This window comes from Haliotis asinina, chromosome 5 (assembly GCF_037392515.1).
Source record: "Haliotis asinina isolate JCU_RB_2024 chromosome 5, JCU_Hal_asi_v2, whole genome shotgun sequence".
Classification (NCBI taxonomy): domain Eukaryota; kingdom Metazoa; phylum Mollusca; class Gastropoda; order Lepetellida; family Haliotidae; genus Haliotis; species Haliotis asinina.
In genome coordinates, this window is record NC_090284.1 from 56,521,608 (window position 1) to 56,533,564 (window position 11,957).

The 11,957-nt window shown below is 42.2% G+C and overlaps 1 protein-coding gene across 1 annotated transcript; it reads right to left on the bottom strand.

Annotated features, from left to right (window-relative positions):
* Window positions 1-719: 719 nt before the first annotated feature.
* LOC137284884 (tripartite motif-containing protein 2-like) lies at window positions 720-6,384 on the bottom strand. The gene is made up of 3 exons (XM_067816914.1): window positions 6,289-6,384; window positions 4,139-4,442; window positions 720-3,973 (listed from the first exon to the last, which is right to left on the bottom strand). The coding sequence occupies exons 2-3, from the start codon at window positions 4,398-4,400 to the stop codon at window positions 2,304-2,306; spliced, it is 1,932 nt and encodes a 643-aa protein (XP_067673015.1). The 5' UTR covers window positions 4,401-4,442; window positions 6,289-6,384; the 3' UTR covers window positions 720-2,303.
* Between the last annotated feature and the right edge of the window lie 5,573 nt (window positions 6,385-11,957).

Genomic DNA, 11,957 nt, shown 5'->3' on the forward strand with positions numbered 1-11,957 from the left:
CATTTTCTCTATGCTGCGCAACCCATTTGCGCTACAGTTTGTCTGTGCATAGTGCCGGGCCTGCTGCTGCATGTCTACGATCACCGTAGGTTGCTGACATTGAAGATGGGCGATCAAGCAGATTCTGACTAGCTGACCGTAAGGCTCTGCCTGGTTGATGGCTTGTGATCAGCTCTTGAAGACAGTTTGTGTTTTAATTTAAACACAAGCATCAGTACTTTGTATTTCACCCTTTGTAAATCCGAAAGAAATAATCTTACACACGTCACGCATGAGTGTGGATTCATTGTCGTATTTTCTGAGGGCGGTGGGGTAGCCTAGTGGATAAAGCGTTCGCTCGTCACGCCGAAGACCCGGGTTCGATTCCCCACATGGGCACAATGTGTGAAGCCCATTTTCTGGTGTCCCCCGCTGTGATATCGCTGGAATATTCCCAAAAGCGGCGTAAAACTAAACTCACTCACTAACTCTTATTTTCTGACGGCTTTCATACATATGATGGTCTTTATGAAACTGTTGCCGATGTTGTTTTGGGAACAATTAGATCATAAATACTGACTGAGGATTTCGTTTCTCGTTTCACTGAGGAATAAAAAAGAAAACGATGTGCTAACTGTATGAATCCGGTGCTCTATTTGGATGCTTATAGTCTGCACATCGGTTTCTCGAACCACATCATCAGTCAGTGAATCGAAAAAATAATCAACTCTAAACTACAATTGTTAATCAAACACATTTTATTTCATCTCACTTCTGATTCTTCATGGACTGTTTTGACTGGATGAGAATATTTCAGCAAAAGTATGAGTACGATTACAGTAGTGTAATATTCAAAGAAACACAAAAGTGTGATGCTTTCTCTATCTCTCTCTGTGCTTCAGCGTACATTTCCTATTTACACTTGCAGATCCAGTCATACTTGATTGGAATGATCCATAAGTGAACATGGAATGTAAGTGAAGCACCAAATTCATTGTCCACTCTTGGATACTATACGATAGTAATTTGTGTCGCTCGTCTTCACGTTCATCTAACTGAATTACTGTAGTGTGCAAAGTGGCATTACACCATTTTCCACTGAATTACAAACTACCTCATTCATCGTCATGTTCAACTACAAACAATCTATGCAAAGCGAAAAAACCCTGAAATTTACAGTTATTAATTTGGGTTTATACTGGAACACAATTGTCTACTCTCTAAGAAATGTGAAAAAAGGAAACGTGAAATGTGAATAGGAACGTCATGTCAAGTATTTCAAACTTGAGGATCGTTCTAGGACATAAAACAGCAAAATGCATGCAATCTTACCGAATCTACTTCTCCTACGATATTATCACATGTGTTTTCTAACTCCACAGGAGTCACAGTGCGATGGAATATCCTGCACCTTACGAAGTCTAGACTTGCTTCATTTAGAGCTTAAGCATTGCAGGGACGGCTAACACGGTGAAAAGTTCGGTTCACGGTCTTTGAGACAGACTAATGGATCCTATGCCATACACCTTCATATGCTGCTAGCGTTTCATGTCAGTCAAAAACAGACTATCGTTAAATATTAACAAGGTAGAATATACATTATCGTATTTTGTTAAGATTCCATTTTTCTGTCTGAGTATCCCTACAACCATCACCATCACCGATGTGTTTCATTGAGTCATCTGTCTATATGGCTAATTGCTGGAAGTGACTCATTAGTGCATGTGGCTGCACCGGACAACATGGTTTATTTCCTCAGGTTGTGATGACGATCATTTGTATCAAAACTGAATTAGCATCTGAACATATATAATTTTGACTAACCCATATAAGGAGCCCCGGGGAGATAAGAGCTTCAGAACCTGGGGAAATCTAGACTTGCTTTATTTAAGGCTGCATCACTGCAGAAATGGCACGGTAATAAGGAAAATAATGTGGTTCAGGCACTGTCAGACTACTGTGCTTAGGGCGTTCATACCTCAGCTGGAACCAGGTACAGTACAATGTCGAGATCGAGTAGTCGTTATGTAGCTCAGGTCACCCCAGCAATCTCACCAACAGACGTACCCACCGGTGTGTTTCAACTGATGATCACGTGGACTATTTCACTTCATGCTCAAATGACCTCTTTGAATAATGCATGTGTGCAATTCTCTGAAAATGATCGTGACTTATCTGAATATTGCATGTCTGCTATTCATACGATAACGACACTCGTACGTCTTGGCCATTTTCAGACTAACCTCATGTAAAGCATTCACGAACAGTCAGATGAAAACGATTAAACCACAGCTCTGCACGTACTTTCATTCTTTTGTTTTCTGCTAGGCAAACATGTACTCTTTCACTTCCGTGTCTGTGCATAGAAATAAGAAACCGTACTTATCAAAACATATACCATATATCTGTGCCTCATCACCTTCATCCGTGTCCATCTCATCATCATCTTCTAGTGTGAGCAGTTCTCTGACAAACTCCCCCGACTCTGTCAACTGTATCATCTTGTTAGTGTCTCCGTCTGCAAACATCACGTCTCCCGTGCTGGTTGTTGTGATACCACAAGGGTTGGTGATTTCTCTGTCTCCGGTAGGGGCGTATCTCCACACAACATCCCCCTCTGACGTGAGACATATCACAGACTCATTCCCACAGTCAGACACGAGTATGTTACCCTTGTTGTCGACACACATGTGGTCGGGGTCTTGAAAAAGGCAGTCACCATTGTATATGGTAATTGACCTCAACACGTGTCCAGCCATGTCCAGGATATCAACACAGCCGTCACCACCTGCTGCAAGAGATGAAGGATTCAAAAGAACCAGACTGTAGTATTTGGTACGTGTTGTGATGGCCGAGAGCAGAATCAGGTCAGGGGTGACTTCTACTGTTACAATCTGAAGGGACTCTGGAACAGCAACCATCACTTGCTTGTAATTCAACTTTGTTATCCCATATGGAGCGGTATCCAGGGGAAGCCTAGAATGGCATGAATGATTATTTCTTGTGAAGAAAGATTTCACGCACATGTTATCCAGGTCCGTAACAACACGTGTCTGTACACCATCTACAACCAGAACTGTCACATCATATAAGCCAGGGACCTCGTCATCAACCGTCACCCTCCCATCCACCGTGTCAACCAGCATTGGAGATGGCAGGCATGTACCCTGATCCCGGTATGTGACGTCAGTTGTCCCCAGCTGTACGTCATCTAGGGCTTGCAGGACCTTGTCAGTGTCTGGTGTAAAGATGATGTCATCTATTTTCCGGGTGTCTTCTGCCTCTGTATCCCTGACATCCTCCCCCTCTACAGCCCCAGACTCCCAGGCCTGATACGCCTCATAAAGGTCCATCTCACTGTCCGATGCCAAGGCCTGGTCAATGAACTCACAATGTTGTCTGTACATCTGCATCTCGATCTCTTCCAGCTCCACATCAGCTTGGAGGTGGTTGGCGCATGTCTGTGATATGTTATTCAGTTCATCCAACAATTGTGTTTCTTTCTGTTTAATCTTGTCAATGGCTGTCTGGCTGATCAACTTAATTTTTTGAACAGCTGACTCTGTGATTCTAGACATACTTTGGAGTTTCTCGTGTGTTATGTCTAACTTCTTCGACCTCACTTTCAGACTTTTCTCCATGCCAAGTCTCTTCTCCATCAGTGCTGCTTTCATTACTGGCTTCATAGACTCAATGGTGACGACAGCCTTACAAGCTCTGTGGTAGATGATACTGCATGTCAGACAGGCAGCCTTCCTACAGTCTTGACAGTGGAACTCAACCCGGTTACTATTGTGTTCCGTACACTTGATCCTCCGTTTGACCTTTGACCTAGTCGAAAGGTCACACAAGTCATGGTTCAGTAAGGTAGGGGTCACCCGGTGTATCTTCGCACATTTGTCACAGAGGTACATTTCACACTCAGCACACCACACAGCCCCTGGAGTTGTCTCCCCTAGCTCTTGGCAGATCGTACAACAGGTGCTTGACGTCTCTGTAAACACAAGTACAAGTACAAGTTTAGTTTCCTTGTAATTTGAAAAGGCTATGAAATAAGACCGTTTTTAACACATACAAATGTCAATGTTAAGTCGTTCCCTGGTTTAGTAATACACACATATACATGCACGCGATCAGATCATACTTTATATCACTTTACCTCGCGGAGTTACCTCGGACCTATAGGTGTCAATCAGCCCCTGAATCACAATGCTGGGTTTGATCTGCCCCGCCCACTCCTCCACCGATCTGCTGGGGTCGGGGACCTTGGTGTCTTGTCGACAGCAGGGACAGGGGATGGTCTTGGACTGTACAACATCTGGTCTGTTTTGGATGTATGAGGTGACACATTTCCTGCAGAATGTGTGATCACACCTCAGTGTACATGGGTCTGTGTACATCTCAAAGCAGATACAGCACATCAGGAAGTTATCCTTTATTTTCTCTAGCCCGGTGGTAGCCACCTGTAAAATTCACGTGCACGTGACATGCTTTGTTTCTCTTTTTTTATCTACAATATACGCGGTTCCCGATTCGACCTATTTTATTTTGATTCTGGATTTCACGGCATCAGAACACTGTTTGGGGGTTTCACCCAAGTAGAATCATTTCAGACTTTCGTCCCTCAACAAGATGGTACGGACTTACAGAAAACTGCACACTGTTGTCCTAACACAGCTTCGAAGGAAGATACTGTTTGTGTGCAGACGGCAGCTATGGTTACCATGACGTCATCAGCGACTGATGCAGTAACTTGAACAATAACAGACAAAACTGAAACCGTCTACTGCTTTTGGACAATATATCACTTACACATTATCCACTTTAGGCTAGTGGATAAAATTTTACATATCACAGCGAAGACCCAAGTTCGATTCCCATATTGGTACAATGGGTGAAGCCCATTTCTGGTGTCCTCCGCCGTGCAACTGCTGGAATATTGCTAAAGGCGGTAAAAATGTAAACTCACCCACTGAGTTAGAAATCCTACCAACACCCGTCAACAGAAATTCAAAACACCCCGACTGTTTAACGAATCGGAACGAATATAATTATGTTATGACATACATCTGCGCAAGATAGAGAAAAAGACAGAGAAAAAGACAAATATACGCTCGCCGAAATAATTCGGTGGGGAACAGGCCATTGCTAATATCAGGGAGTCTATATAGAGAGGGAGAACAAACTCCTAAACATACCTTTAGCTGAAAGGTATTTGCAAGTAATAGTGATAGTTTTATGAAACTAAATACTACACGACGTTGTTCGAGTGTTCCTAGTTATTGCTTCAAACACATCTTTCACATACACCTTTATTTTCTATGACGGGGATATACTATCAGGTGAAAGGTGTTTTCAAGTAATAGTGATAGTTTTATGATTTTGGAAAACATTGTTAGGGCGTATGTGATGTGTGTGAAAAATATGACGATCTGATCTTATTCGTCATTGATGCTGGTGATGCATAAGGGTTATGGTTCTGTCACGTCTTTCTCTCTTGTTGATCTTATTATTTGACAAAACTGGAAAGGTGTTTATAACGGTTTGTGATAAGTTCAAACTTTGTTTTTCAGTGGTGTGTAACAGTGTCAGTTAACATTTTGTTAATGTCCATGCCATTCCTCACATGCAACAAGATATCTGAATTAATTATTGATGTGAACAAAAATGTTTCAAAGTAGATTTTTCTAAAAGGGACAGCTGATGTTAACACGTGTTCTAGCGATACTTTTGCGTTCTTAAACATGTTTTGGGAGGCATGGCCGTGATGTATCATTTATTCTTTCATTCAATCACATATTTTCTTTTTTTTAAATATTTCTTTCATTCATTAACTTATAATTCTTGGTCTTAATTCTTACCATAATTCATTCATTCATTGTAAAACTCCGACTGATACACTAAACTGGCTGAGGTTCTGTTAAACACTGCTGAAGTTACGCTGAGAATGAGCCAAGTCACTGTGTACGTTGGAACATGATGAGGCACACGTTAATTAGTAATAATGGTAAAGAGAACGAGGGACTGAACTGTCCCTGTTGTAGATTATCCCTGCTAATAATATTCAACTCTTTTTAAATCAGTCTGTGATCAGGTATTTTTGTAACTGTCTCTATTCAGTAAGTTTCAATGCTAGGTGACATTATGCCACGGCAAAGTTGCAAAATGGAAGCGGAAGTGATGTCCTTGTTACAACATGTATACAGTCACCTACATATTTGTAGTACAATGACTTAAAAACAATAAACCCGTACTATCAGTTTGACAGGATCTACGTTTAGTCAAACGACTAAAAGCATGAATGTTTACCTTTCCTATATGTGTGTCCAAGTGCGATTACTGCACTGTTTAAAGTCGTGCGTTCCGAAACCGTTTACTCCTGCTCCAGCCTGGTTCCCTGTGTCTGCTGCGCCTGTCCTACACTCCGACACTGTTTGTGTCGAAGCGTAGCGTAGGCGCAACAGACACAGGGAACCAGGCTGACTCCTGCCCATACTCGGTTTCGGTTCGGCACTGTCCGTAAAATGTGTCCCGGCCTTATTCGTAACAACTCGTGTTATTCCGGGACATGTAGTTCGAGTGGTGACGAATAAATTGAATCAGCCTGTACATGAAGAAGACGCGATCGTGATTGTGGGACTCTGGAAATACCTGTTGGTGGGTGAGTTTAGTTTTACGCCTTGGGATAAGGAGAAGGGCTCAGCATTGGATCTCAAGAAACCTTTATTTGTATATTTTGTATTTATGTCTTCATGTAACTACTTTTGTATTGTAACGTTTGTAGGATTTGTGTTTTGGCAATATTCAAGTAAGTGAGTTGTATTTTACGCCGCATTCAGCAATATTACAGCTATATGGCGGCGATCTGTAAATAATCGAGTCTGCACCGGACAATCCAGTGACCAACAGCATGGGCGTCGATCTGCGCAATTGGGAACCGATGACATGTGTCAACCAAGTCAGCGAGCCTGACCACCCGATCCCGTTAGTCGCCTCTTACGACAAGCATAGTCGCCTTTTATGGCACGCATTGGTTGCTGAAGGCCTATTCTACCCCGGGACCTTCACGGGTTTGGCAATATTCAATGATGTCAGCTTGCTAAAATATTAGCTAATGGTAACCATGTCAATAGAACCCCGAAAGTGTATATACTACAGGTAAAGTATCTGTGTTTTATGCGGATTTTTGTTTGTTGAGAGATCAGTGTCAGTGACAGGACATTTTGTAAGTCCCGTCGAACCCTAAACAGCTGAGATTTGTTCCTCTCGGCCTCTAGAAACAGTCTATAGGAAGTCAACAAACAGAAAGCCATAGGCAGATAACTCCAAAGTATTGCCTTAGAGGCATGCCGCTTAAATAATTCCTTGTAGGAAATGTGACTCATAATAACTAACACTAAAACCTTAAATATTGTGACTCAATTACAACTACCGCAATAATAATTAATAACAGCTCAAATCACGGAAAGTACACTCGTAACAATTATGCTTTCGAATGTTCTTATCGGATGGACATGTAAGTACTGGTACAACTCATTGATATTGTTTAAGTTACTGCATGTACAGACAGAAGGACATACAGACTGACTCATCCTTGAATATGTATATTTAACGTTTTTCTCATGAACGAGCTACAGCTAACATCTGGCCCAAAGTCCCGTAGTACACGGGAAAGTGGCTGTGTAAGACAATTTATATTTTACTGCGGCTCATAGTGCCTCATGTGTACAAACTGTTAGCAGCAGATTCATTGACAGTTCAAAATGTAGGCAGGTGTGTTTTTTTCTTATCGGTAAATGGTAAAGAACTTTTTTTATGAACCTGACTTTAGGCATTGCTGAACACATGTGGTGGCGAGTCAGTGACAGTTTTCGCAAACGGTTTTCATTTTTCCCAGTCTAAGTAAACTTATCCTCAGTACTTTTCGTTACACTCCACTAAAGAGTCTAACAAAATCTTATGGGAGGTCGCGTCAGGTAATCTCTGAGATTGACGAATCAGAACACAGCTTACCAAATCGCGAAAGTGGACATTCGCACGTACGTTTTGAACTATTTATCTCGAAAAGGTTCGTAACCGAACGATTCCGAATGCTATTTACCGCACGATCGCTTTCGGGTGATGCACATGTTACAACCATGACAACGGTGTGTACACAGTAGCTGAAAATAGTGTTTTGGGCAATATTCAAGGGTGTCATCTTGCGGAAATATTAGCTAACGGTAACCATGTCAACAGAAACCCCAAAGCGTATATAGTGCAGGTCACATAACTGTGTTATATGCGTATTTTTGTTTGCGGAGAGATCTGTGTCAGCAGACACCACACAATAGATTATATGGTCTTTGGTGTCAGTGACCTGAATATTTTATAAGTCCCTCCGATCCCTAAGTGGTAGCCGTTGTCTGATTGGTTAAATCTATTTAACCCTCTCGCGTTTGATTGGACGGTCATAGGTCGCTCAAAGGTTACATGACGCGACCTTCTACTAGGGTTTGTTAGACTCTGTGGTGGAGTGTAACGTATAACACTGAGACTAAGTTTACTTAGACTGCATATTTCCATATTTGAAGACTCGCTAACAATGGTAGCCCCAGTTATTTTCAGAAGTTAAAGAAGTAATACTGTCTGGTCAAAGAAACTTTGAACAGAAGTGTTCCCTTAGAATGTGCTCAAACATCTTCCTGACAACAAAGAGTGAGTGAGTAAAGTTTCACGATGCATTAAAGACAGCGTGGGACACAAGATATTGGGCTTCACACATTGTACCCATGTGGAGAATCGGACCCGGGTCTTCGACGTGACGAGCGAACGCTTTAACCACTAGACTACCCCACCACGAGAGACAACAATGATAAAATGGGACTGAATATACGTGTGATTAAAAAAGGTAACGAACATAAATGCAGAAATCGCGGCTGGTGTTTCTTACAAGCAGATCAGAGGTTAAAAAGTATATTTCGTGTCGGTATTCAACTCCCTGTTCAGTGCCTCATGATAATCAGCAGCCTTGGTACGAATACTTACTCAGGTCATATCGCCCTATTTGAATTTAAAGTCTGTCCCACACAACGGCCGCTTTAGAGGATAGAGAGTAAGGGCAAGATGACACATCTTTGTCGAACACTACTGTTCATCTGTGCAAACTGCGACCCCTTGGTCAGAACAATCTATTACCTATGTATTAAATATTTTAACTAATCTTCATTCGCTCTGCTTATGAGATGTTCAACTGGAATAATTCACTCATTAGATGCGCAAGTTACTGGTACAGTTTTTACACAGTACAAACAGGAGAAAAGAGAGGGAAGTTCATATATATATATATATGTATATATATATATGTGTGTGTGTATATATATGTATATATATCATTTCTCCTATGTATCTTTCTAGAGCAGTTGATGGCCTTGAAACTCAGACAGACGCTTCCTGAGCAGCATCGTAGTGCATCCAGGTTCTGAAGGTCGGTGTGGAGGTTTCTCTTTTCACTTTAGGTCTTCAGCATGATTGGCTTCTTGGTATTTAATATACCGGTGTGTACAGTGACGTTGTCTAATCCGACGTATGCCTGAAAATACCAGCAGTTATAATAATAAGCCTCTATTTAATATGCCGGTGTGTATAAAGATGTCCATTCCGAATGAAGCCTGTAATAACACCCCAAACAGTTTAATAGCCTACAGTGTGATTTTGATAAGGAAACATTACAATTATTACTGATCAAATTATGAAGAATAAATGATAAATGTCTTCAGAAAGCGATTGAGTTCAGTTTTAAGAATGGGTTACTAAACCCGCATCCTCACGGGTTATTTGTAGTCTTGATGAAAGTATGACCCAATACTGTCAACCATATACCCGGAAGTTTAATGATGAGGCGAGATGTTACATGGGATACATAATGTAATGTATTTACTGCAACATTCTTAGAACTACTGCATGAAAATAAATATTGTATTGTATTCACAGCAACATTCTCAAACATAGAGAAATAGTTCATGTCTCGAATGACGATGAAAAATGACATACTTTCAAAAGTAAGTAATATCTCATCCTATCGGGTACCCGTTTACTACTGTGCACGCAGAGCACTTGCTCAAGTATACTGTCTGGGACAGGACCAAATGCTTACAGAGCACTGCCATGGCCATCGGCGGCCATCTTGATTCATTTGGGGCGGTAGGGTAGTTTAGTGGTTAAAGCGTTCGCTCCTCACGCCTAAGTTGTGCAATGGGACAGTCAGTGTCCAATCCTGGTTCACTCCCCGCCGTTTCACTCACCGAAATCGAACCTGGGTCTTCGGCATGACGAGCGGGCACTTCACCCACTAGGCTATCTCACTGCCCCTCTGGCTTATAACAATGAGCCACTACGCAAGAGGCAGTTCACGAGCACTTTCACACGTTCAGTAGCGACTGTTTCCACGTATTCGGCGCTCAGTTTTATCCCAGTCGTGTTTAGTGGGCTGCAAATAGTGGGATCTTGAGGGGCCGAGGACACACATGGACACTGGTGTGACAAAAGACACTGCTGCGCAGTTAAAACAACATGCAGTCTAGTATCATCGTGCTTGATGACGGTCTGTTAATGATCGAGTACAAGACAATCAAGTGATCAACATCATGAGCATTGATATCAGCTGTTTCAACATGACCACCACCCGACCTCGTTAGTCGCCTCTTACGACAAGCATGAGTTGCTGAAGACCAGTTCTAATCCGATTCTTCATGGGTTACACACGCTGGTCGCAAACGAGAAATTACTCCAGAAGCCTGAAAAAATAGGACAACGTTAGTACCGTTGACCAGTCGTACTGGTGTGAAATATAACTCTTTATACTGTACTTAGACTGTAAATACGCTGTCTGTGTACCTTTAACGTGTATTGCTCTCTCAGACACAGCAGACAGACTAATATAGAGTGGGTGATCGTGCTATTTCTGGCTTACCGTAAATATACAATTTGGAGCGTATCTTACGTATGGTGGCAAGTTTTGAACCCATTTATATTAATTACGACGTCGTGGAGGACCCGTGAAGGTCCGGGATAGAATAGGTCTTTGGCAACCCCTGCTTGAGACAAAAGGCGACTATGCTCGTCTTGTTGGTTGACACATGTCATTGGTTCCCAGCTGCATAGATTGATGCTCATGTTCATGATCACTTGATTGTCTGGTCTAGACTCGATTATTTCCAGACCGCCGCTATGTAGCTTTAATATTGCTGTGTGTGTGGCGTAAAACTCAAAACACTCACTCACATCGTAGCCACTGTCTCTTTAAACTCTAGAAACAGTATATTCCGTTATTTTCACATTAATGGTCCTACCATTTCTAAGGTTTTCACATCGAACGACGTACGTCGACATTTGGAGGACTGTGACAATCTGTAATTAAACTTAACGGGCGCTTTATTGACTGGGATCCCGCTCTTCCACTCATCCGTCCAACGGTGAGCTGAAGCGTGCACTTTGTTGTGAGCTGGATACAGAACTGTGGTCACAGTAATGTTTTTGATTTACGTCGAGCAGGTTTTTTTTTACAGTTCTGTATAACATCACAACCGCTGCTTATGACTTCAGTTGCATTAGTCATTGTGAAGACCGGGGTTACCCGGGGTAGAAAAGGCCTTCAGCAACCCATGCTTGCCAAAAGATGCCATGCTTGTCGTAAGATGCGACTAACGGGATCGGGGGGTCAGGCTCGCTGACTTGTTTGACACGTCATCGGTTCCCAACTGGGCAGATCGATGCTCATGTTGTTGATCACTGGATTATCTGGTCCATACTCGATCATTTACAGATCGCCGCCATACACCTGGAATATTGCTTAGTGCGGCGTAAAACTAAACTCACTCACTCACTTTGTTATGAAGGTGTTACTTCGTCTGACTTCGTAAGGGACGTGTTCGAACTCGTCCCATGTTTATATGCAGCAGGACATACACGCACATTTCGTGGTTATTGTCCAAACGACC